The sequence below is a fragment of the Thalassophryne amazonica genome, chromosome 8 (genome assembly GCF_902500255.1).
Source record: "Thalassophryne amazonica chromosome 8, fThaAma1.1, whole genome shotgun sequence".
Classification (NCBI taxonomy): domain Eukaryota; kingdom Metazoa; phylum Chordata; class Actinopteri; order Batrachoidiformes; family Batrachoididae; genus Thalassophryne; species Thalassophryne amazonica.
This window is the reverse complement of record NC_047110.1, coordinates 100,485,024-100,512,176: the sequence shown is the minus strand read 5'-3', so window position 1 is coordinate 100,512,176 and position 27,153 is coordinate 100,485,024. Positions and strand designations below refer to the sequence as shown.

At 41.1% G+C, this 27,153-nt stretch overlaps 1 protein-coding gene across 1 annotated transcript in view; it reads left to right on the top strand.

The window, feature by feature from the left end:
- The window catches only part of LOC117514967 (UPF0606 protein KIAA1549-like), a 107,810-nt gene extending 92,807 nt beyond the window's left edge, over positions 1-15,003 (top strand). The window contains 9 exon segments of the mRNA XM_034175530.1: positions 462-667; positions 903-1,132; positions 1,488-1,632; positions 4,440-4,763; positions 5,954-6,006; positions 7,817-7,965; positions 9,058-9,212; positions 13,142-13,351; positions 13,399-15,003. Coding sequence (XP_034031421.1) covers positions 462-667; positions 903-1,132; positions 1,488-1,632; positions 4,440-4,763; positions 5,954-6,006; positions 7,817-7,965; positions 9,058-9,212; positions 13,142-13,339 — 1,460 coding nt within the window. The 3' untranslated portion in view covers positions 13,340-13,351; positions 13,399-15,003.
- Positions 15,004-27,153: the final 12,150 nt, after the last annotated feature.

Here is a 27,153-nt window from a genome sequence, read left to right as displayed (position 1 = left end):
AGGAGACTCTGAAACGTGTCTGTACTTCACCTGGCTTTTTCAAATAGATGGCTGCTTTTGAGATGGGGAAATCATCTGCCTGAGTGGTTGCCATCCAGTACCCAAGGCCCATAGTGTAGTGGAGTCTGTGATGCACAACACTGGCACATGCTCCCAGACTTGACCTTACCAATTCCCTCTGGAGGATAATGAGTGCAATACATGTAGAAATTGCTTATTCCATTGATCAGCTACAGTAGTAACTTTACTTGTCCAATCAGAATTTTATTTTTCCCACAGAAGTGGCCAAACATTACTGCTGAGCAGTGGTAAACACTAGTTGGAGATCCTGAAGCAGTAGATGTCTCGCTGAGATCCCAGTCCCATGTTGTAGCTCAACATTAGTGTTTAGATTTTCCTGGATGACACTTTGAAGACTGCATTAGGGCCTGTGTTCATCTCCTGTCCGTCTTCATGTTTAGGTCCTCCACCTATCAATGGTACAAATGAGCAGCTGTCCTCAGCCGCCATCTTTGAACACGTTGATCGAATGTCTCGTGCTACAGAGGCAAGCAAGAAACAACCCAACAAAGTCCAGCTAATCGCCATGCAGCCCATGCCTGGTCCCCCACTGCCGAGCTCCCCCATCAATGGCAAACTGTCTGAGACCAGTCAGATCAACAAAGAGGTTTGCTATTTTGAAATTTTTGGTGAAAATGCACATTAATAATTTTATTTTGCTGCAGTTGATGGAAGTCACAAATAGCATTTTGTCAAAAGTTTCCAATAACGTGCGGGTAATGTTATCCTGCTGAGTGATTATTATTTATTTTTTTTGACCAGTCTACAGATGATCTTACCCATGCACATTCTGAGTTGTCCACTGACACAAGTCTAAATCTCCTTCTGTATTTTCTGGTTAGGTCCAAGTTGCTTTACGACAGAAGTCAGAGATTGAGCACCATCGCAACAAGATACGTCTGCGTGCCAAAAGGAAGGGTCACTATGATTTCCCTGCCATGGATGACATGACCAGTGGCCTTGGAGACACCAGGGAGCAGGATCACATCTGTCACAAAGCACAAATTCAGATTGATAAGATCCTGGACCCAGATTGCCAGATGTCTTCTATCATCATAGAACCCAAGAAATGGTAAGGGGCTGAAAATGGTCATTTTGTTAACTTTGTTAGAACTGCCTACTGATGAAGTAGTTCTGTGGATAAGGGTTGGACTGCCAGTCAGTTTCTGCTTGTGGCTACTTGTCTGTCTCCTCCTTGGACAAGACATTACATTTCCCCAGTTCACCTACCTGTAAATGTAGGCGGACCTGGCTGAATGTTGAGTAATTCAGAGGTGTGTTCTTGAAGATTTATATATGTCTGCTTGTTAAGGTGTGCTACCCTGATATTTCAACAGACTCCCAATACATTATTAGACTTCCTGTTAAAGCCTAATGCGTACCAACAAATATGGTAAATCATAGTTTGCACCATTTGTCCATTTTAGTGGCCGAGGGAGACGTTCTCCCAAACAGAGACTGAAGGAGCAGCTGAATGGAGGCATGATGGATGCAGACAAAGATCACCTGATCGCTGACGACAATGATGCCGCTTACAGAAAGTGTCCTGGGGTCAACAATGTGGCTTACGTGGTGAGTAGCTCAGGAACAACATGGTCTCTAGGCTCGTGTGTCATACATCACACTGACAAAATGAGGAACCTTGGGGCAATTTTTGATCCTTCGTTGTCCTTTGGCCTCCATATTAGAAACATTACTAGGACTGCTTTCTTCCACCTGCGAAATATAGTGAAGATTCGTCCCATCTTGTCTATGGCTGATGCTGAGACCCTGATCCATGCATTCATCTTTTCTAGGTTGGACTACTGCAATGTTCTATTTTCTGGTTTACCGCAGTCTAGCATTAGGGCTCTCCAATTGGTTCAAAATGCTGCAGCCAGACTTGTCATGAAGCAGAAAGTTTGACCACATTACACCCATTTTGGCATCTCTTCACTGGCTTCCTGTACCAGTGAGATCAGATTTTAAGGTTCTGCTACTAACTTATAAAATTATTCATGGACTGGCACCTCCCTACCTAGCTGACCTAATTAAACCTTACGTACCGGCCCAGTCTTTACGTTCTCAGGGTGCAGGATTACTTTGTGTCCCTAGGGTGAATAAGAAGTCTGCGGGTCACAGAGCTTTCTTTTATCGTGCCCCTGTTCTGTGAAATGATCTCCCTGTGTCAATAAAACAATCAGATTCTGTGGAGACTTTCAAGTCCAGACTTAAGACGCACTTATTTTCCCTTTCATATGGCTAGCGTACTGGTACAGTTTTGTTTTATGCTTTTTACTCTTTTAATTCATGTTATTTGTAATTGGAGCGGGCTGCGGCCTCAACTTTACCTAAATTCTGGGTCTTTTAGTGAAGCTTAGGGCTAGTGGCCAACGATCACCTTAGTATTTCTTCTGTTTTTCTTGTTGATTAATGCTGGCAAATTATATAGTATTTTTTGTCTTTCTAATGCCTGATTCTGTTTTTTCTCTGTTTAAGTTGCAGCTTCATCCAGAGATGGGAGTTGTATTTGTGTTGGCGACCCCCCTGTCCTGTGCACCAACAGCAATTCTTGTATATTCGTCCGTGAATTGTTCTGTGAATTATTTCTGTAATTTATGTTTGTAGCATGGCCCAAGCAGAGGGCCACCCCTTTGAGTCTGGTCTGCTTGAGGTTTCTTCCTCAGAGGGAGTTTTTCCTTACCACTGTTGCTCTGGGGGTTGGTAAGGTTAGACCTTACCTGTGTGAAGCACCTTGAGGCAACTCTGTTGTGATTTGGTGCTATATAAAGGAAATAAATTGAAAACTGAAATTGTCTCGGTATGAGCTTACACACACTGAACGACTTCTTCACTCAGTCTCTGTGAATAAAAAAACAGAAAAACTTTTGAAACTCGTGATAACTTGTAATACCCACAACATTTTTGACAGCATTGGATTCATTCAGTGTGCCTGAATTTTTGTTAGTAGCAGTGATTATCACCATTGACGGGTACACCCTGGAAGTGGTCGACAACTTCATCTACCTTGGATCTATCATCTCTAGCACACTGTCCATCGACGCAGAAATCAACAGCAGGATTGCCAAGGCAGCAGCAGTCATGGCCAAACTGAACCAGCGAGTGTGGAACAATTCCAACCTCACAGAGAAGACCAAGATGCGAGTCTACCGGGCCTGTGTGCTCAGCACTCTCCTCTATGGCAGCGAGTCATTGGACCACCTACGCAAGGCATGAGCGGAAACTAAACAGCTTCCACATGAGGTGCCTGCGACGCATCCTCCAGATCAAGTGGCAAGACATGATCCCCAACACCATGGTGCTGGAACGTGCCAGCATGGGCAGCATGCACTCCATGCTTTGCGAGAGACGGCTCCGTTGGCTCGGCCACTGCAGGCGGATGGACACAGGCCACATCCCCAAAGACCTCCTCTACGGCGAGCTGGCAGAAGGCTCTAGGACGACAGGGCGCCCAAAACTGCGCTACAAGGACATCTGCAAGAGAGACATGAAAAACTGCAACATCGACCTCCAGACGTGGGAGAGCTGTGCAGACAACCGCCCCGCTTGGTGTCTTTCTATCAAACAGGGCACAAAAGCCTCGGAGGCAACACGGAAATCAGTCACCATCAACAAAGCGGAAAGCGTGCCAACACGAGCCCCAGATACCCACTCACTTCGCCTGCGCCGGGTGCGGCAGAGACTGCCATTCAAGGATCGGACTTCACAGCCACTCCAGAAAGTGCAGAGGAACCAACTAGGGTCTACACCATCGTCTCTCGAGACGGACGGATGCCGAGATAGCAGTGATTATAGTAACTGAAGATGTTAATAAATAATGAAAAGCATCAGAGGGCTGATGCATAGCCTACATATGCTACACACTACAATATAAATGTTCAAGTAAAATATATATGACTTCTGTGTGATATTACGAAGTCATTCATGCAAATCAATCCCATATTTTGCTGATCAGTATATGCTTTAGATCATCCATCTTGTTGTTGAGATATTAAAAAAAGTTGTTTTACAGACCATGTTTTCTTTGAGCTTTTACCTTTTATCACACTACTCCAAAATCTAATCATCTCGAGATATCGATCCAAGTAATATTTTCACCAAGTTTGATTCTTTTTGTTTCTTGGTAATTGAGATCGATATAACAGAGGTGCTTTTCAAGCGATGTTTTCTTTGACCACACTACTCTCAAATCTAATCTCCTTCAGAAATCTATCCAAGTAGTATTCCCAGCAAGATCAAAGGGAATCCGTCCAGCTGTTTTGGAGTTATCTTGTCCACACACACACACACACACACACACACACACCTGTATAAACAGTACCCTGCTTTGAGGTAGTAACATGTTTCATAGTACCTTCAATCTGACTTGTCTGTTTCAGTCGGACCTCGACCAAGGTCAAGGGTCCCCCCACAGGAGCCCCTCCCCAACAGATGACGTCTTCCTTGGTCCGACTTCCTCTCCTCCAGATTACGCTCCTCCCCCACCCCCCTACATGCCCCCACAACCTTCAATTGAGGAGGCGCGGCAGCAGATGCACTCCCTCCTGGATGATGCCTTTGCCCTTGTGTCACCGACCTCTCAGGGCAGCACAGCGGGGATCACTCTCCCTGGGGTCAACACCCACCCTCCTGGCTCCAGCCCACCAGGCCGGGGCCCTAGACCATGGGGCTCCTCTTACCAAGCTCTTGGTCCTTTTCCTAGTGTAAGTAGTCAATCTATCTTTCAAAAACTTTCATCCACATTGGTGCTTTCATGTCGGATTGAACAACACGCTCTACTGGCTGCAGAACGGCTACTGTAGAATCTCTCTGTGGTCATTTTACTCACTTGTGGACAGAACTGTAAATGTCTCTATAATGTGGTGGTCAGTGCATTTGGTTTGAAAACAAAAGGTTCCCACTTCAAGACCCACCATGGCCATTTGCCATGTAATGTGGAATGACATCGGAAAGGGCATCTTTTGTAAAACTTGTGCCAAATCAACATGCAGATCCACCTCAGATCTGTTGTTGGGACCCTGAATGAAAACAAGGGAGCAGCTGAAGGGATTCACTTACTTTGCAGCTGAGCTGACAAAATAAATTTTTAGTTTTTCAGCGATAATGGAGTGTTCCAGTAGTAATAGATGCGTGTGTGCTTCAGCTTCTGTGTGAAGCTCTGCCCTATGAACAGATGATGTGTACACATTTTTGAATAATATGGACAGATTTTATTGAAGAATTATTATATTTTGCACACTATATTTATGTAAGGTGTCATTTAGACTATAAAACAGTTTTTCAATTCAGTTTTTGTTTTTTAATAAACAAAACACTGTCGGTGTGTTATTTATTTTTATTCACACTTAAACATTACCTGACCTGAGTTTGATTCCTGGTCACAAAAGCTGTCTGTGTCCTTGGAGAAAATACTTCATCTGCATTGTCCCAGGCCACCCAAAAGATACCAGCCTGTACTGAGAACTAACCTATGATGAACTGGCATCCTGTCTACAGGGAGTTGTACACCATCTTCTTCTTCATGCTATAGAGTCCATTCAATCCTGGGATAAGGACGAGACCTCAGAGCCTGTACAGGACTCAGAGTTACACTTGCATGCAAACCTTTTTGCTCCTCAGCAAATAAAATACATGATTCTGTTCCTGTGGACAAGGTGGAAAAACTTGACAGCGAGGTATCAAACTAATTTGCTGGATTTGAAGTTAGAGATCAGTTGTATAAAAAGGTTTCCAACAAATGCACCATGTTTAGTGGGAAAAAATGGATACAGAGCTGTTGTGAGCCTCCACTGCCAACTTATACTTTGAACAGTTCCACATACTGTCTTATTTCTCATAATCCTGTGTAGTACTTTACATCTAATCACAGTATTTTTGTCTGTTTCTCTTATAGAGGTACAGTGAGCTGAGTATATCGCCCCCTGCAGTCCAATGCCTGCTACCAAGGTTAGTAGACTAGTTATTGAATATTGAACATTTATTATGAAATAAATCATTTATTATTGGCTATTAACTTTAGCACCAGCTGATCAATACAGTCTTTTTTTCATCTTTGGGAATCTTTCCTTCAGTAAATCCTGTGAATTCACACTTGATGAATGAGTTACTCTTTCATTCATTTACTGCCACTTATCTGGATCTGGGTCACAGCAGACTGAGCAGTTCGGTTGTCTTTATTTTAATGGTGTAATAGAGCAGATCCAACATGCACACCGTGCACACACAACACCAACATTTTAAGCACATTTCCTTCTCTAGACTCTACAGAAAAAAATTATTCCAGATTCTATAGAATCTTGAGAAAAAGGACATTTGACGGTTGTACAGTAATCATGGCTTTTTGTTTGTTTTTTGTCATAAGAGAAAAGACAGACAGGATTACATAGGAGGCTTAGTATTACCCAAGAAGTTATATAGTTAAGCTAATACAGATTATCCATTTAGTAACTTGCTTTTCTTCAGTCAGTCGCCTCACAGAATATTTACCCTCATCGAAGAGGTAAAGTTTTACCCTTGGTCATTTTTATCCTTTCTGTTTTTAGCAGGATGCCTTCACAAAAAATGTTTTGGGTCACAGAAGTGTCAATTCAAATTTTGAGCCACATGTGGATTCAGGATCATTAATAATTAACATTTTTTCCTGTTCCCCCTTATTTCCATGTTATTTGTACTTTAGCAACGCCCCCGTGTGCACAGTTTGGTAACTTACAGATAGAGAGTTTAGCAGAAGTTAATTATTGAGGTTAAGTGTGAAGTTACAGTCAGTGTTTGGTGTCAGAGTCCAAAGTAGCAGAACGTTGGTGATTTTCAGTCTCCGACAGCTGCAGTCTTGTGATGTTTATTTCTATGTTCTTCTCCTGAACCCCTGTCTAGAATGTGAGGAACTGCAAAACACAGCTTTGAGTTTTGTTTTTTCCTCCTGCACAAGCAGCGTTTGCTAATACAAATGTGAATTCGTAAATGTTTGCCAAATTATCAAAACTGGCCATGGGTATCCATGTGGATATAGTGTGCACCAGCAGTGTGAGGGTTCTACCTCTGTCTGCTCTCTGTTTGTTTTATCCCCATTGCTAAGTAAGGTTTGTTCATTACCATCTCTCTACCACCATTGTATGCTCTTCTTCTTCTTCTTATGCACAGTTTACTTTTTATTATTTAATACAGTTTTCTGCGATTTTGGTCTTTCTATTAAAAGTAGTTGTTAAATAGAAAATAAATGGAAATGTTAAATATGAATATAAATGTTGATTGTTGTTTTTCTCCTCGACATATTTTCTGAATATTTAGCTTGAACATTTTTATTTCTGTGTAGATTTATCATTTTACATTTACTTTTAATAGAAAGATCTACATTTAAAAAAAAATGTGCCAAATAATAATTTAAAAATAAATGTAGTAAATAATGCAAAAAAAGGAGTTTAAAAAAAAATACACCTCTGATATCAAAACAGCAGCTTGTGCATTCACCTATTCAAATCAACTGTTTTTATGAAGTACTTTAAAGTCCAGACACAATGTGCTTCAAATTTTAAACTGAATTAACATACAAACAAAATACATGGTGTGTTACACCGTGCTCGGCACATTGCGAATGTCGCAGTGTGATTCGTCGTGTTGGCTGACCGAACTACTAATACCAGATACTAAGAAGCAGAAAATAAGAGATTTTACAGTCTCTGTTGACGTGAGAGTGGCGAGTCGTGGTTTTTTGAAAACCACAAAGCCCAAACAGCATCGTGACTCTGTGTGTTCTCAGGCAGGGTCTCGGCTCGTGTTACCTGCAGCCAGGAGAGACGCCGACGCATGGCGAGCAGCTCCACGGCGACAGCCTGTACTGCTGCAGGGGCTTCTACGCTGACGATCTGCCCTCATCTGCCAGACCACGACCAGTAGGGGGCGCTACGGGTAAATTAAAAAGCAGATCTACACTTGCATGCTTGAATATTTGCAGACATAAGTGTGTGTTGTCATGGCAACATGTATGGTTAGAAAATTTAGGTTTTTTTTTTTTTTTTTTTTTTTTTTTTTTTTGCTGTCACACACGAAGTTATTCTGTATCAAGATTTCATTCTAAATCAGGGCCCCAAACTTAAAAGATCCCACATTCACTGGGTGATCCAAGATCTTTGAATAACTTTCACAAAGATCTGATTAATTTGGTTTAAATCATGATCAGCAACTCTATGATTGGATGAATGATGAAGGGGAGGTGCCACAGATCTGTATACCCAGTGGAGGGCGCTAATGTTAACCCCAGTGGAAGAACAGCGTCTTGGAGGACTACAAGGAATTTAGTGACATGATTCACAGTCAAACAAAGCTGCAAACAAACAGACAGTGTGGAGAAACGTGGCTGAGCAGAAGGAAAGTTTGAAAATCGAGCATCTGTTTCAGTGAACCAAAAGATGTGGAATCACATCAAACTATCAACAGATTATTCAGGGTAAAAGCGGTTGAATGTCGGCCGCAGGAATGAGCCCATAGTCTCACGAGTACCACTAGTTTAGCAGCTTATGGCAAGCTAAAAGTGGACGCTCTCGTTTTGGCTGAACAACTAACCAGTTTCTGGGTATTCTGTGTTAGTACGCCCCCGCGGCCGACATGCTTAATTAATTCCAAAAAGTAGTTCCCAGACCTGCGATGACAGTGCATTTTCATGGTACCAAAAACATCAGGAGTATATTTGGCACAAGAAGTTGTGTATCTTGTGTGTTTTTACGCCTAAATTATCGTAAGTCAATACTCACACTCATCCAGCAGCATCTTTTCATGTCGGCAAATTCAGCGCTGGGTCCGGCGAAAGTAGTCCAGCAAGCTATCCCACAATGCCAAAATAGCAGAGATGTCTCTCCAACAAGCGCAGCACACTGAGCAGGGTGGAAAGATCCTCAACCACATGAATGTGCTACAGAATAACAGAAATGGATTTTGGGATACCACATGACCCACCCACAGCAGAGAGAGCCCTAATGTGTGTGTGTGTGTGTGTGTGTGTAGGCCTCCCTCTTCATCACCTCACACAGGTGGGCCTGTCCACCCGGATGAACGGTTACCCAGCAGGGGTCAGGGCAGCTCCAGGCCAGAATGGAGGTCCTTGTTGGAACCATTACCATGACAACACCTGCTGCCAGGCGGAACCTGAAAAAGATACAGTGAGTGAAGCTCCTGAGCATCAGCATTTAGTTTACAACCATTTAACAAAGCTTAATGTTGACACTGATGTACAGTGGTACGTGATGTTTGTTTCAATGGCTCTTGGAGCATTTTTTCTTATTTGTCTTTATATGTAAGTTATCACTGTATGTATGTAGAGGACTTCACACAGCAGAGCTCTAGTGACTATTGGACCAATTGATTAGTCAGCTGGCAGTTGCAGTATTGTCATCATTGATCAATCACTTGATATGTCAAGTCTGGGCGCACACACCAGCACGGCAGTGCACGTTACTACATCCGCCACACTATATAACTGCCTCTGGTGGCCACCACCCATGCAAACAGACAGCATAACCTCATCTCAAATCACAGCCTGGTGAAAGGTAGACATCCCCTTGGCCTTCCTTCTGCAGCTAGTGGAGTCCTCAATGCTTAGACACCTGGGTGCTGTATTGCGCGCTGAGAATTGTGCCAAAATGTTGTAGCTGATGTTCCATCACAATTCATGTGATATTACACATGTACCATTCATCCAGAAAGTATTCACAGCACTTACCTTTTTCCACATTTTATGTTACTAGGGAGGTGGTTGCATAATAGTTTGCACATTGGACTGAGATGCCAGCGATCTGGCACTTCCAACTGGCACTTTCAACAGCAATGTTGGGGAGGAGTTAGAGACGCAGGCTGTGGACCTTTCTGGAAGCAAGCTTCGGGCTTTCATCAGCCACCTGCATTAAATAAGAACCTCCACCTCTACTTATTCCAAAATGGATGAAATTCAATTTTTTTTTCCTTCAAAATTCTACACACAATACCCAATAATGACAATGTGAAATGTGAAGGGTTTTTTTGGAAGGGGGGTGTTGGAAATTTTTGCAAATTTATTAAAAATAAAACACTAAGAAATCATGTGTACATACATATTCACAGCCTTTGCCACAAAGCTCAGTCTCGAGGCACAAATCTGTGGAAGGATACAAAAACAGTTCTGCTGCTTGAAGGTCTCACTGAGCGCAATCCTGTCTTGGAGGTCCACACTGCCCAAAGATAGGTGCATCAAGCTTGTGGCATCATATTCAAGAAGACTTGAGGCTGTAATTGCTACCAAAGGTGTAAGTCTTGAGCAAAGGGCGTGAATACTTACGTACATGTAATTTCGTTTTTTTTAAATGAATAATAAATTAAAAAAACCTTTTTCCATGTTGTCTTTATGGGGTGTGAATACGTATGTACAGTAGTGTTCAGAATAATAGTAATGCTATGTGACTACAAAGATTAATCCAGGTTTTGAGTATATTTCTTATTGTTACATGGGAAACAAGGTACCAGTGGATTCAGTAGATTCTCACAAATCCAACAAGACCAAGCATTCATGATATGCACACTCTTAAGGCTATGAAATTGGGCTATTAGTAAAAAAAAAAAAAGTAAAGGGGGTGTTCACAGTAATAGTAGTGTGGCATTCAGTCAGTGAGTTCATCAATTTTGTGGAACAAACAGGTGTGAATCAGGTGTCCCTTATTTAAGGATGAAGCCAGCACCTGTTGAACATGCTTTTCTCTTTGAAAGCCCGAGGAAAATGGGACGTTCAAGACGTTGTTCAGAAGAACAGCGTAGTTTGATTAAAAAGTTGATTGGAGAGTGGAAAACCTATACACAGGTGCAAAAAATTATAGGCTGTTCATCTACAATGATCTCCAATGCTTTAAAATGGACAAAAAACCAGAGACGCGTGGAATAAAATGGAAAACAACCATCAAAACGGATAGAAGAATAACCAGAATGGCAAAGGCTCACCCATTGATCAGCTCCAGGATGATCAAAGACAGTCTGGAGTTACCTGTAAGTGCTGTGACAGTTAGAAGACACCTGTGTGAAGCTAATTTATTTGCAAGAATCCCCCGCAAAGTCCCTCTGTTAAATAAAAGACGTGCAGAAGAGGTTACAATTTGCCAAAGAACACATCAACTGGCCTAAAGAGAAATGGTGTTGGGAAGGTGTCGTAGCACGGACCCACAACAGGGGGCGCAAAGGAACGGACAATGAATAAGCCAAAAAGTAACAATTTAAAGTTGTGACAACACACAACTAAACACACAAAATCTGTAAAGTCAATTAACACCAGGTGACGTGTGGGCAGGCTCGAAGATAGAAGACCCCTGACGAGAGAGGAGCCGCGTCCCACACGGCTTCCACCACCAACGGTCTGAAGAACACCGGAGCGGCCAAGTCCCGAGTCCCCAGGTGGCCTCTGTCTTCGGCTGTCGACCCTGGTACTGCTGGCAGAAAACAGACAGGATGGATGAGTGGGAATTCGCACACTCAGTAATCCACAGTCTGCACTCAGTTAGGAGGGAGCACCTCCACCTCCAATCACACACTCGTGCAGCTCCTGCTTAAACCACTTATCTGGTTTGGGGTGTGAGGCGAAGCCGTCGCTGTCACACCAAACGCCAATCCCACAGATAAGGCAGACACAACAGGATAACGGCTGCAAAAGAAGTTCAGATTATCACTCAACGATTTGAGTCAGCAGAGAAAATTACCTCTTCGGTAGTTGATTTCTCGGCGAGGAGGTGGAGTTGCAGTCCGGCCTTTATGGTGATGGTGATGATGATGAATGAGTGACAGCTGGTGCTGAGGATGAGTGACAGCTATCACTTCTTCTGGGTCTGGCGCCCTCTCGTGCTTGGAGCCCGCACTCCAAGCAGGGCGCCCTCTGGTGGTGGTGGGCCAGCAGTACCTCCTCTTCAGCGGCCCACATAACAAATGGAGGAATATTTTGTGGATTGATGAGAGTAAAATTGTTCTTTTTGGGTCCAAGGGCCGCAGACAGTTTGTGAGATGACCCCCAAACTCTGAATTCAAGCCACAGTTCACAGTGAAGACATTGAAGCATGGTGGTGCAAGCATCATGATATGGGCATGTTTCTCCTACTATGGTGTTGGGCCTATATATCGCATACCAGGTATCATGGATCAGTTTGGATATGTCAAAATACTTGAAGAGGTCATGTTGCCTTATGCTGAAGAGGACATGCCCTTGAAATGGGTGTTTCAACAAGACAATGACCCCAAGCACAGTAGTAAATGAGCAAAATCTTGGTTCCAAACCAACAAAATTAATGCCTCGCAGATGTGAAGAAATCATGAAAAACTGTGGTTATACAACTAAATACTAGTTTAGTGATTCACAGGATTGCTAAAAAATCAGTTTGAACATAATAGTTTTGAGTTTGTAGCATCAACAGCAGATGCTACTATTATTGTGAACACCCCCTTTTCTACTTTTTTTTACTAATAGCCCAATTTCATAGCCTTAAGAGTGTGCATATCATGAATGCTTGGTCTTGTTGGATTTGTGAGAATCTGCTGAATCTACTGGTACTTTGTTTCCCATGTAACAAGAAATTTACTCAAAACCTGGATTAATCTTTTTAGTCACACAGCACTACTATTATTCTGAACACTACTGTACATGTAATTTCTTTTTTTTTTATAAATAATTAAAAAAAACTTTTTCCGTGTTGTTATTATGGGGTGTGAATACTTACGTACATGTAATTTCTTATTTTTTAATAAAAAAAAAAAAAAACTTTTCTTCATGTTGTCATTATGGGGTGTTGTGGGAAAATTGAATTGGCTCCATTTTGGAATAAGGCTGTAACATAACAAACCCATCTTGGATTTTTCTTTGTTAGTAAAACATTTGAGGATTTTTGTTTTTGGGAAATCATAACTGAAAATGAGTGTGTTGTTTTCTGACAGTAAACAGACACACTGATATTAATCAGTAGGTATAATTATCACACTGTTGTGAAATTCTGCACTTGTTCACTCCCACGGTCACTGTTCCTTCTTTCCTCTTCTCAGACTTTCACCTGATACTTTTCCCCCTCATTACTTCTCGTTTGTCTTCCAGGTGACCAGGAGTGCTGTCCGGGAACCGTCTGCACCCTCCACACACCTGGACACGCACGGGTTGGGGTATCTGTCAGCGCCACAGCCTCTGGACTTGGCCCCTCCTCCCCACTCCTCCGCCTCCCTGATCAAGGCCATCAGGGAGGAGCTGCTGCGTCTCTCCCAGAAACAGGCGGCTGTGTCCAGCTACCACAGCTGAAGCCCCGCCCTCCAGCAGCACGAACCAGTCACAGCACTGACTCCGCCCGCTTTGTCCCATCTGACAATGCTTCCCATGGAAGCAAGCGACTGCGCAGCAGAGATGTAGTCCTGTTGTTGAACTGACGAGGGCACTCATGAACAGGACTTGCAGATCTGGCTTTGTGGATCAGGATGTCACGTCCTGGCTTCTGTGGATCTCCTTTTTTTTAACTTCTTTGAGATTTTGCCACATTTCATTCAGCTAAGTGTTTTGCGTTTTTCTAATCTAAGCAGAAATATTCCCAAACACATCTTTATGACATCATTTCCTTTGACTTGCTTCACTAATTCCCCAACTTCAATCTCTTCATCATCATTCACCCGCTGATGGGTTTTTTGTTCCTGCTTTGCCTTGACACTGTGATTTAATGGACCTGACCTCATCGGGTAAATCCACAGCCACGCGTCATAAGTCTCACATGCAGTACTTATCTCTCGTCACTGTGTGGCAGTAGTTAGTTTAAGGTGAAATGTTTGCGTACCTGTTTTATTTATGTTTAGCAACTAAAAGAGAAAAACTGATGGACTTGAAACAAGTGTTAGCGAGGTACATGAAGAAATACAGTGTGTACTGTGTGTACTCAGTATTTAGTTGTAATTCAGACTACTTGGTCCAGAACAGGTTTTCTAAAAATGAATTCTGAGCTGCCGAACCAATGAGACATTTGATTGGCTGAGTTCTCTGATAGAAATTGTTTTGTTTTTTTCTCATATACTGAGGTGTGTTTTCAACGGAGTTTAAATGGTTAGTGGCTTAATTAGTTAATCAAGAAGCAGAAAATAATTGTCAACTAATTAATTAACCCTGTAAGGTATGTATCAAGAAAAAAATGACATTTGTTCATCTTCTCAGATGCGACGATTTGCTCCTTGTGTTTTAACAATTAAACTTTTGAACTGCTGTTAAAATCTTTCACATTTTATATATTTTCAGTCTTATTTTTTCACTAAATGGGTCCAAACCAGCAGCAAAATGTCATAAAGTAGCTTTAATCTGGTTAACTGAGATATAATCCTATTAAACACCAGGATACCTTTTAAAGTGCTCCAGACTGATGTTACAACAGATAAAAGTTGTTGTGGAACATGTTTGAAATGTCTCTGGGGCTGATTTAAACTGGTTAAGTTTGAGATTAACTCATTTTGTGTAATTGTAAAAAAAAAAAAAAATCCACCTGAAGAGTTAGAGATTTTTTTATTTTTATTTTTTTACTAATTGCATTCTGACAAATTATGATGGAACATTTTTACCTTGTTCATCCCAATTGTAGAATTTAAAAAAAATCTAAATTATAAAGTAATTAAAATAATCATTAGCTGCTGGTGTAGTACTGAGTCATCATGTGTTTTATGCAGTATTTGAAGTTTTTGTTTTTATCCAAAGGAAAAAGAAAAGTGGTTTAAGTCATTTTTGCTGTTTTGTTATTATTATTTCTTCAGGTTTAACTCACTGTTCACCTCACTTAGTGTTTTGAAGATTTTGTAGTTTTTTTGTTTTGATGTCATTGGAGCTTGTCATTTGGACCAGAAATGATATTTAAATTAAACAAAGAATTATTTAATTTAAAAAGCCAGGTGCTGAAAATATGTTGGTTTGTTTAGGACTCGTCAGATAACTTTTTTTTTTTTAAGTGTTATTCTGTTTGTCTTCACCAACCTGATCATTTCTGCACAACTCTTCACTTATTGCTGTTAGTCTGTGCACTTTTTTAGTTCAGGCATAAAAGCATCATATTGTACTGATTTGAAAGAAAAGTATTTCTTTTTGTACATTTCTCTTCTGTTGGTTTTATTCTCTATCATTTAATATTGGAATGCTAAACCTACTGGTTTAATAATGAAACATCAATCATTTTAATATTTCTGAGTTTGAACAATTTCGTCATTTGATTTTTGGTTAAAATGATTTGTTGGCTGGACCAGCTTTTTTGCTCATTGTGTGTAATTCATTCTTATTCTTTGGTTTGTTTGGTTTTTCACATGCTGGAAAAAAATCTGTATAAATGAAATGTCACTTGACATGTTTGGATTTAAAGATGTCTGGACTGTTTCATTAGGTTTGATGTATTATGACTGTATTTCATCATTTTTTGGTTGTTCTAATTATGGCTTTCAGTTCCCTCTATCACCCAAACAATATTTTCAATGTCGATCCCATAAATTCCAAAAATGATATATGTACATAGTCCATGCAGAATGCAGATCTTTGTTGTTGTTGGGTTGTTGTTTTTTTTTTTTTTTTTTGGAGAAAGAAACCCTAGTGGGTTACCGAGCAACCAAAGTAAAGAGCCGAAGTGAGCAGTGTACACCTTATGTACGTTCTCCCACACTTCTGTAGTTTTTTGACAGTTAATCAGTGTTTTTTTTTTTGTTTTTTCTTCAGCAGAATCTACAAGTCTTCAGTTGGAATAACTCCACATTAGGTAAATGATTTTGCTAACTCAGGTTTTGTGTTTTAAAATGGATTATTTATCTCTATCACTGCTTCAAATTGTCAGTTGGATTAGTGGTTAACACTGTTGCCTCACAGCAAGAATGTCGTGGGTTCAATTCCCATGCCTTTCTGTGTGGAGTTTGCGTCTTCTCCCTGTTTGCGTGGGTTTCCTCCAGGTGCTCTGGTTTCCTCCCACATTTAAAGACATGCAGGTTACGTGAATTGGAAACTTTATAATTGTCCAGGTCTCCCTTGCAAAAGAGATCTCAATCACAGTGGAACTAACCTGGTTGAATAAAAACGTTTTTGTTTTTTTTTTTGTTTTTTTGTGAAGACAGAAGGGGAGGGGGGTGGGTTAGCCAGGCAAGTAACCTCAGCAGCAGTGAGCACTTACCACCATAAAGTTACATATAAGAAAGCACTCTTTTCTGTTGTTTCTGTTGTTGTTGCTGGTTTTTTGGGGGGGCTAATAATCAATTTTAGTGAACTGAATTTTCAAGTGTTCAGTTTGGAATAAATCCACATTAAGTAAGTGATTTTAACTATTTTTGTGTGTTAAAATTGAATATTTGTCACTATGACGACTTCAAATTTTCAGTTGGCTGTTGTCACCAAGGCAGTGTCTGTGAGGGATTACGGAGCTTATTTTAAATTTAGTTCTCGGGAATCACACAGATAATATATGAATGCAATCAAATATTTATTTATGTATTTGAGATGATGGGGGCGGGGGGACTGCTATAAAGGGACTTCAGTTACCAGGCAAACACAATAACTAGCAGTGCACACATCACAGCTGTTATCACACACTTTTCTGTGTTTTTTGGTTCTTAATCAGTTTTAGTTTACTTAAGTTTGGAACAACTCCACATATAAATGACTTTGATAACTGTGGATTTGTGTGTGACAACTGGTGACAAAGGGCAGCCCTGGCAGAGGCCAGCGTGCACTGGAAACAGGTTTGACTTACTACCGGCAATGCGAACCAAGCTCCTGCTGTGGTCGTACAGGGATCAGATAGCCTTTAGCAAAGGACCCCGTACTCCCGGAGCACCCCCCCACAGGGTGCCCCGAGGGACACGGTCACACCTTCTCCAGATCCACAAAGTACATGTGGACTAGTTGAGCAAACTCCCATGAACCCTCGAGCACCTGATGGAGGGTGTAGAGCTGGTCCAGTGTGCCGCGACCAGGATGAATACCACACTGCTCCTCCTGAATCAGAGGTTCAACTGTCAGTCAAATTCTCCTCTCCAGTACTCTGGAATAGACCCTCCCGGGGAGGCTGAGGAGTGTGATCCCCCTATAGTTGGAACACACCCTCCAGTCCCCCTTCTTAAACAGAGGGACCACCACCCCGGTCTGCCAATCCAGGGGCACTGTCCCTGACCGCCACGATGTTGCTGAGGCATGTCAACCAAGACAGTCCCACAACATCCAGAGACTTAAGGTACTCAGGATGGATTTCATCCACCCCAGGAGCCTTACCACGAGGAGCTTTCTGACCACCTCGGTGACTTCGGCCCAGGTGATGGATGAGTCCACCTCTGAGTCCCCAGTCTCTGCTTCCTCTTCGGAAGACTTGATGATGGGATTGAGGAGGCGTTGGATGGTTTGCCAGAATTTCTTCAAGGCCGGCCGAGAGTCCTCCTCCATAGCCTCCCCGAACTCCTCCCAGACTCGGGTCTGGGAGGAGTTCGGGGAGGCTATGGAATCGGTTCTGTTCATTACCTTTATGGACAGAATTTCTAGGTGCAGCCAGGGTGTAGAGGGGGTCCGGTTTGGGAACCATAGAATGTCATCTTTGCTGTTTGCAGACGATGTGGTTCTGTTGGCTTCATCAAATCAGGACCTTCAGCTTGCACTGGGGCAGTTTGCAGCCGAGTGTGAAGCGTCCGGGATGAAAATCAGAGGTGCCTTGCCCTCTTAAGGTTGGAGTGTCCTTGCCTCAAGTGGAGGAGTTTAATTATCTCGGGGTCTTGTTCACGAGCGAGGGACAGATGGAGCGTGAGATCGACAGACGAATCGGTGCAGCATCTGCAGTGATGCAGTCGCTGTATCAGACTGTCGTGGTGAAGAGAGAGCTGAGCAGGGGGACAAAGCTTTCGATTTACCGATCGATCTACGTTCTGACCCTTACCTATGGTCATGAGATTTGGCTCATGACCAAAAGAACGAGATCGCGAGTACAAGCGGCCGAGATGAGTTTCCTCCACAGGGTGGCTGGGCGCTCCCTTAGAGATAGGGTGAGGAGCTCGGTCACTCGGGAGGAGCTCGGAGTCGAGCTGCTGCTCCTCCACATCGAAAGGAGCCAGCTGAGGTGGCTCGGGCATCTTTTCTGGATGCTTCCTGGACGTCTCGCTGGATAGGTGTTCCGGGCACGTCCCATTGGGAGGAGGCCCCGGGAAAGACCCAGGACACGCTGGAGGGACTACGTGTCTCGGCTGGCTTGGGAACGCCTCGGGGTTCCCCCGGAGGAGCTGGGGGAGGTCTGGATGGATCGGGAGGTCTGGGCGGCTTTGCTTGAGCTGCTGCCCGCGCGACCCGACTCCGGATAAAGCGGAAGAAAATGGATGGATGGATGGTTTTGTGTGTTCAAATTGAATATTCATCACTATGACGTCTTTAGATTGTCAGTTGGCTGTTGTTTTTTTATTATTTTTAACATAACTATGATGCTGCCCTCTCCCTCTTGGCCAGGTTTCCCTTGGAAAACAGATCTTAATCACAATGGGGCTAACCTTGTTACATTAAAAATAAATAAATAAAGAAGGATCACTACCTCCAATTCTGGGATCATGGTCCTCTGTAGGAAAACGGTGGCCTGTCACCTCTGGGTCGGGGGAGAGTTAATGCCCAAGGTAGAAGAGTTTTAAGTATCTCTGCAGCCTTGTTCAAGAGACGGGGCAAGTTGGAGCGTGAGATGGATAGTTGGATTGTGGCGTCATCGTCTGATGTTTTACGGATGCTGTACCGAACAGTCGTGAAGGAGGAGCTGAGCCAGGAGGTAAGGTTCTCAATTTAACAGTTAATCTATGCTCCTATCCTCACTATGGCTGTGAACTTTGGATAATGACCAATAGAATAAGATCGCTGGTATATGCAGCGAAAATGAGATTCGTCTGTCAGGTATCTGGGCTCATACTCCTGGACAGGGTGAGAAGCTTGATTGTCCGGGAGGGACTCTGAGATCTGCTGCTTATGGCAAAAAAAAAAAAAAAAAAAAAAAGAACGAATGAACATCTGAATTTAAACCTGGATGATAACCATCAAGGCAGTATAATAATTAATAATACCAACACTGATTATTTAAAGGACATGTCGCACAGAAATCATAACTTAGATTCAAGCTGTTACTCACCATCCAATGACACTCCGGGATTACTTTGTGTACTTCTGTGACCGGTCTTAAATTACACAGCATTTGCAACAAACAGCTACGGAGACTGCCGAAAACAAAGTATTCATGAGTACTTGTTTTTCCTACTGTTTCTGACAGCGTTTATATAGCTTTGAGGCACTGTCCCAGCTCACGCTTGAACGTAGCTGCTAACGTTAAGAACGGAGGCACAGAATAATTGCAAAGTTTACATAAGTATAATGTCATGACATGTTTTTAAGTGATAACTGTTCATTTTGATGCACAGTAAAAGCAGCAGCCACTCTGCGAGAAGACTTAGTGTGCGTGCATGAACGCAGCCTGTTATAAATAGTCTCTGTTAGAGACTCGGCTTTGTGCACACTTAGAAGTGTTGTAATTGATACAACTCAAAAAAACTAAGAAATACATCTGTGAGATCAGGCAGCCTGAAAAACAGTGGAGAGTTGCGCGTGTGCATTCACGGTGGGAGCTATATTGGGATTAAAACTGGTGCTCTGTTATAGAACAGACTCCGCACACATCAAGATCCCAAATCCGACAGATTCTCTCAAATTAAAAATTAACAAAGCCTACCAGCTCCACTGACGAGAACAAAGTACAAAAGGAAGAAAACTGCACAGAGCACTCACCCACTTGTAGAATGATTTCCAAGGTTAAATATGTATAGTCCACACAATCAAAGAAGTCATCATGTGCTATCGCCAACCGGAGAATAGTGGCCATCAAATGAAAGCTCATAAGCTTCGTTATTGGACATACCAGCATTCATTTCACGCTGTCTGTTGGCTATCGGAATGTTTCTGTCACATGCAGAGAAATAGTGCAGCAGATAAGAGAAAATTTAGAGCGGAATCCTGTAAATGGTGATACAAGCATCAAATTCGGTACAAATACTCCTTAAACATTACTCTTTTGAAAAAACGATTGGCCACATGAATTTTCAATAGTCAGCCAGGTAGAGGTCAAATGAAGAATTACACAGGGATCAAAATTAAAAGATGCTCCAATAATATTGAAAACTATACCACATTATTTGCCTGGACACAAAGATTCCAAAAAGGTATAGTTTGGACAATCTGTGACTAAATGTTACGGGATAAAAACAGCAAGAATCGTGACAAAGGTTAGTTTCAGTTTGTACAGGGGTCAAAAGTTTCTACGATTTTTATAAAGAAAAAAATGTGATGCAAACTATTGAGTTAACAGAGTTTTAAAAAGGAATAGTTTGAACCATGTGTCATGCTTAGCTATCACATTACGGGATAACGTCATAGAATCCAATGGATGTTGACCTTGTTTGACTTGTACTTTGGAGACCAAGCATTCAACACAGTCAAAACTATTCCATTTATTAATCCTATTAGTTCAACCAATAATTTGCATCATTTTTCAACAAAATTGGATCAACTTTAACTTTTGACCCCTGTACAAACTGAAATTGGCCATTCTTGCTATTTTTACCCCATAACTCCATAACATTCAGTCATAGAGAGTCCAAACTATACCTTTTTTTATCTTTCTGATCAGACAAATAATGTGGTGTAGTGTTCAATTTGATTGGATCATTTTTAAATTTTAACCCCTGTGTAATTCTTCAGTTGACCCCTACCTGGCCGCCTATTGAAAATTCAAGAGCCCAGTCGGTATTTTTTTAAAGAGTAATGTCTAAGGAGTATTTGTGCTGAGTCTGATGCTTGTATCACCATTTGCAGGATTGTTTCCATTATCTGCTGCTAAAACAGCGAGCAATGCAAAGTAAGACGATTTCTGGAAATGCACCTGCTGACTCGTTGAGCGAGAGGAATAATTAGCAATACAGTACAGCAGCGACCACTAATTATTACCGCATCTGTGCGGATAGACTTGCAATAATGAATATTTTGATGTGTTTCTAACCGGGACATTAAATAACGTGCGACATCCTTTAAAAGCGAGAGGCAAACACCATAATACACCAGGTAATGTTAAGAAAAAGAAACAGTCGTGATTAAAATTATTTTGAATGCAACTGGTGCTGAACGTGAGCTCTCTCAGGAGTCTGTGGACAGTGTGATGAAAGGAGGGAGATTCTATCAGGGAGGACTTCTTGTAGGGGTGTGTATGTGTGTGACTTTTTTCTTCTTTTGTTTGTCATCATAATCATCTTTTTATGATCTTGTCCATCACCTGTTTGAGGTGATTCAAACTTCACTAACAAACAGGTGGGATGTGGATCACGATGTTGTAAATTGTATTTTCTGAGACATGTTGCTTTTTTTTGTTTCCCCTCTTGCAGAAAATTTTGAACAGTTGTCATCAGACGCAAGAGAAGTCTGAGGACAAATCGGCAGTCGCCACAGTCAAGATGACGACTCCCTTCTTTTCCAATGGTGGCCAAAACACTAATACCCCATCACACATACGCCGATTGAGGCCGAATTGCGTCAGAATGCCACATCCAGCAACAATCGGGAAATACTGACTTGCGGTTCGAAGACCAACGGATGACAGTCTGTGAGCATCTATACATATTTGGTCCCATTCACTCAGCTGTACCAAGTGTGTTGCATATGTTCAAAACACTCTTGGCGCCATGGAGGTGGAATGCACATCTGACGGCGGCCTATATGCGGTTTTTGCATCCTCTGATCACAGTCTACATATTCTGACAGCATCAAAACAGCATCTAAAACGATTTGATCATAGTTGATTGAGCTCTGAGATTGATCAATCACAGCAAAGCCTGCCAGCATGTTGTGGGATGTGCACCTCAACTGGACCCCAGCCCACGGCCAATTTGTGATCGATAAACAGCCTCTGCTCGCCGACACTCTCACTGACTCCCACCGGAGTTGCAGGCTGGTCACATCAAGGTGACCATCACTCCCCATTAGTCTCCAACAGGTGTGCGCGTGTATTGAACTGTTTAAAACACTTGCACAAGTTGTGTGACCAGTTAACAGGTACATGGGTCTCATAATCTGTCTTGATAAACTCTCACAAGTCTCAACTTGACCCTGTGTGTCATAATAGACTCTCAATTGACTCTGCATAGGGTTGCATCAGTGATTGCAGATATTCACATATTTTTCACTCGCAATGCACACTTGGTGTAAATGCACATAACAGATCACAACGGAGACCAGCCAAGACTTGAGAGTTGACAAAATGTCATGATCTTGTAGGTCTTATATAGGTCTGAGTCTGCTGTAAACGGGGCATAAATAAGACTCCTTGGAATTTGTATCTCTGCCAAGGACCATGTGTAAAGTTAAAAACAAATTCTTTGAACCTTATCTTCTTTTTTCTTACTGTTTACTGAATACTGGCATTTTGTCCCAGTGCCGTGCAGGGAGTCGGCCCGCGAGTCCCAGATAAAGGCGCTGCATACACAAAACAAAACCCTCTTGGAGGAAATCAACAGCCTCAGATCCAGTGTTTTTTTTGTTTTTTTTAAACCAATAAATTTAGCTTGTTTGTTAATTATCTGGTTTCATGTCTTTGTTTCTTGTCTTGACACATGAACAGAAAAAGCCAACCGAGTTGCAAATAAACGCGATCCTCTTGTAACACACCAAATTAGAAGAACGAAAATTAGGGCAAACCCTGTTGTATCTGGTTAACTCTGATGCACCAGATCATTAGAAAATGCAGATTTGTTTTGCCATTGTAATATCCTGTAGGCATGTCTACCACCTGCTGGATGGTTAGTGAACACTGGTTAAATTTTCTAAAATGGTCAACAAGTTAAACTTGTAAGTAGTTTCTCCACGTTTTGAACACTGTACACACAGTGCTCATCCCTGCAAAAAACACCCAGTTAAACTATGGGGAGAATCAATTTTGCAACTACACAAGGAAATATAGAAAATTTGAAAAAGGTTCAATGGGACATTTAATGAAACAAAGTTTACAAAATCCACAAAAAAGATGAATTGAAATAATATAAGAATCATGGAAATTGTTAAAATTGGGAATGAGTCAAACACAAATTTAAAATATGTAAATGACTGATTAAAAATCAGAATTTTAAAATCCTCAGATTTATTCAGGTGTGTTTTAATCAAACGCCTAAGACTGGCAGAGTAATTGAATCTAAAATTGTGATTTAGTCAGCCAAGTAAAAATTGAAAACTGTCTAAGTAAAGAAACTGATTAAAATGATCAAATGCTTCATCTGCTACAACAAATAAGCTGTGAAAATGTACATTTCATTAACGTCGGTTATAAAATTCTTATATTCTTGCTTTAAAAGGTTTTTTTAACTCAATCATTTACAGATTAAATAATATCTCAGATTAAATCATAAAAAAAAAAATCTTTTCTTTTTAAACATTAGCCTGAAGCCCTATTTGAAAGCCATTTTTTTCTGGTTCAGAAGAGACCCCTAAAAGTGCTAATTTTAGAGTAATAATTACTTTTAGAAGTTTCTAAAAATAAAGTAGACATGCTGTAACGATCTTGAAATTATTTTTGACCAAGCTTGTGTTCAATCAGTGTATGAATATTTAATTGTTAAACTTTGTTGCTGGTGGCTCCAGTAGTGGTCTCATGAACAGCCCAGTCTCCTACTTTTTTCGTGCCCCCAGTGACAAGCATGAACATTAATAAGAGTAAACAATTAAAACGAAATATGTAAAAGTACAATTTAACACAATTTGGTGCTAATACTAGGTTGGATCCCCTTTTACCGTCAGAAAGTGCCAAAAAAAAAAAAAGTGCTTCATATTAATGTGAGAGCATCAGAAAAGAAAGATCCAACACTCATTCACATAATTAATCACTGATCAGTTTTGAATTGTTCATTACGCTCAGTATGTCCAGGTTTTGTTAATGCAGGTTTCTTCATTTTTTTGCTTTTAGTCTTCATCAAACTTTTCATTCTTATTCACAGTAAAAAAAAAATCTGTCAGTCACCAACTTTCCCTGGAGAAGAAGAGGATAATATATCAATCATTAAATCTGTGATGTGCTTTGGATACTTTACTGTGATCGATAAACATTTCAGCAGCTCGTGTGGGATAATATGTACTATCACTTTTTTCAGGGTTTTTTTTCACCTTTTCTCATGAATGGTGAAACATTTTGATTGAAAGAGGAAATTGTGGAATAGTTTGTCATTTTGGTTTTCGTGTCCTTAAACAGAAAGTCACAGTCCAACAAAGAAACAGAGTCCATCGACCTCTCGCACAAACTGAAGACATGAAAATTCAGTAAGGTATATCTTATATATTATATTCCAGTTCTAAGGTGGAACTATGCTAGTATACTAAGGTATATCTAAATATCTAAAAAGGAAGAGTCAAATACAAGAGTAGAAAAGAGTAGAGCCACTTAGGTGGCTGGTCTTGAGAACCAGGGATGGTAGGTTGAAAAGCTTTTTTATCCCATGGGAACTCTCCCTAACCACCCAAGCGGCTCAAGAAAAAAGTATATATAATAATAAATAAGACATAAAGATATAAAGATAATATATATATATATATATATATATATATATATATATATATATATATATATATATATATATATATATATGTATGTATAACTAAACTATATTTAAATATTAAGGGTAATAACATACAATAAATATGGTACTATATATACACGAGTAGGTATTAAACCTAAATACAGGAGAAGATTTGGTCATGGTATTTTCTTATAGAAACAGAAGCTATGATGTAATGTGCATTGTTATCTATCTAAAGTAACTATGCTAGCATACTATCAGAAAATAAGCATAATCTATATGCTATCAAATGGAAACCTAAGAACTAAGGTACTATATGTTGATATCTTTAAAAAGAACACATAAACTGATGAATCATTAAAAATCTACACCATGTAAAATAAAATTGTAAGTAACAAAAATAAGCTAGTTCAAGTTAGAAGAGCTACATTAGCCTTTAATAAGCCAACCGTACATAGTAAGCTAACAAGATAAACAAAAACAGTAATGTGTATAAAGTATAATAGCATAGTTAAACCTATAATAATGGTATTAACAAATACATATAAAAATAAATGTGGACAAAAGTATGAATTAATGTGGGTTATCGAACAGAAAAGAACCAATTATTTTGTAAGCTGCGATAAATGGTGCTACAGCCGGCTAGATAAGCTAACGTTAGCTGTTAGGTATAACTAATTGTACCCCACATGAGAAACTCAACACCTCCGTCTCTCTGTACTTGGAACAAAACATCAAAATGAGTGATTGCATCGTTGAAGGACTTCTCAAAATGAGAGGTTCAGAAAGTGCTACTGATAGGAGGTGCATGACCCCCACTTGGAGCTTCCTGTCTTCCCCTTTGCTTAAAGGCATTGTTCGGGCTCAGTGGAAGGTCGGGATGGTCTCCTATTGACATTTATTTTTTGTTTACAATTCAGTTTCATGGTCTTATGGTCACTGGAAACCCTGCTTTTAGCACTTGAGAAACTCAGCAAGAAATTGAAGTGTCTGGGTTTGCGATTGTGCTGGATCAAGAGTGATTTCCCAGACTCGGCCATCAAAAGCATATCTGGATGCTGTGAAAGTCTTGAACCTGTAGAGATGTTCACCTGCCTCGGCTGTGGGTGCTCAGTCCTTGAGATATGGAGATGCTTGTGAAGATCTTACAGAGTACTGAGGTCACTGGCCAGGCGTGTTTGATATCTGTGCAGCAGCACAAACTCTTTAGGGAGCTGTATGGCTGTGAGACTTGGATGCAAACCAATGGCCTAAGGTGATGACTACATGATTTTGTTTTGTCTCTTCAGAAAATCCTTGGGTATCCCGAAAATGCCTTTGTGTCAAATGAATGGGAGAATCCCATGAGGAGTATCACTTACATTGTGAGGACCTTACTGGCTGGAGAAGGCCACGGTGACATCCACATTTCACCTCGCTCCAGCACATAGATGTTACTTTCCAGATGTGGGGATAGATCACCTGTCTGCTTGGGTGGTTGCCATCCAGGCCTCAGAGCAGTTCCATGATGTGGTGGATGTATGGAAGGCAGCATCAGTGCATGCTCCTAGAGTGGACACATGCACAGTGTCTGCATGTGTTGGACCTGCTTTGTGAGACAGTATGACAGCTGGAATACTTCAATACCAAAAATAGACGGTGGTCAACTTCACAGCTCCCTTGGCTGACCTGGTCGTGCACTGGTCTGAAGAGTGAAGTGTCTGGTCTTCTAGCCCCGCCTGAGGCACAGAGATGTGAGTCTGCTCCATTACAAACTAGCGTTGAAAGAATTTGGCCCATTAGTGACAGGTGAAGGTTCTCAATGATTACATGCACCTGTTACCTCAGGACAAGGTAAAAAAAAAAAAAAAAAAAAAAAAAATCATGCATGGGGAGATTATGTAACAAGAGGTCTGGTGTTCCCATCCCCCTGGTGCCACAAAGATTTTTCATTCAGGTTACATTTAGTGCAGGTTTTTGGTGGGCGACCAGAGACACACAACAGTGCAATTATTAAATCAAACATCACTGATTTAATCAGGTTGAACGCGGAAGGTGAGAGAATGATGACCTCACTTTATGGTCCCACACTCACAGGATTTGTACTTCTGATAACCAACCAGAAGGTGGCGGTGTATCACAATAAAATCTCTCCTCACAACTGGTATGACTGCAGGTGACGTCATCAACATGAGCCTGTTTCGTGAGTGAAGTAAAACCGCTCGTTAGTTTAACATTAATCCACCATTATTTTAAGAACTGATTAACAATTCCTTTCAGTACTCAAATTAAGGATGAAGGTCGACCTTTGACTTGTCCTGAAAGGGTTCATTTTGGTGAAGGTGAAGGTCACTGGGGTACAAGTTGAGTTAGCTGACCCCCTCCCTGTTTCAACAGATACACTATTAACTAGTTGTAAATTATATGACCATTTAACTCACTTTAAAATTTAGGGTTTGTCATCCAAACAAAGTGTTGGTGTTGTCCTCTATGGTCTTCCATTATTCGGTTTTTAGTTGTACATTTCTG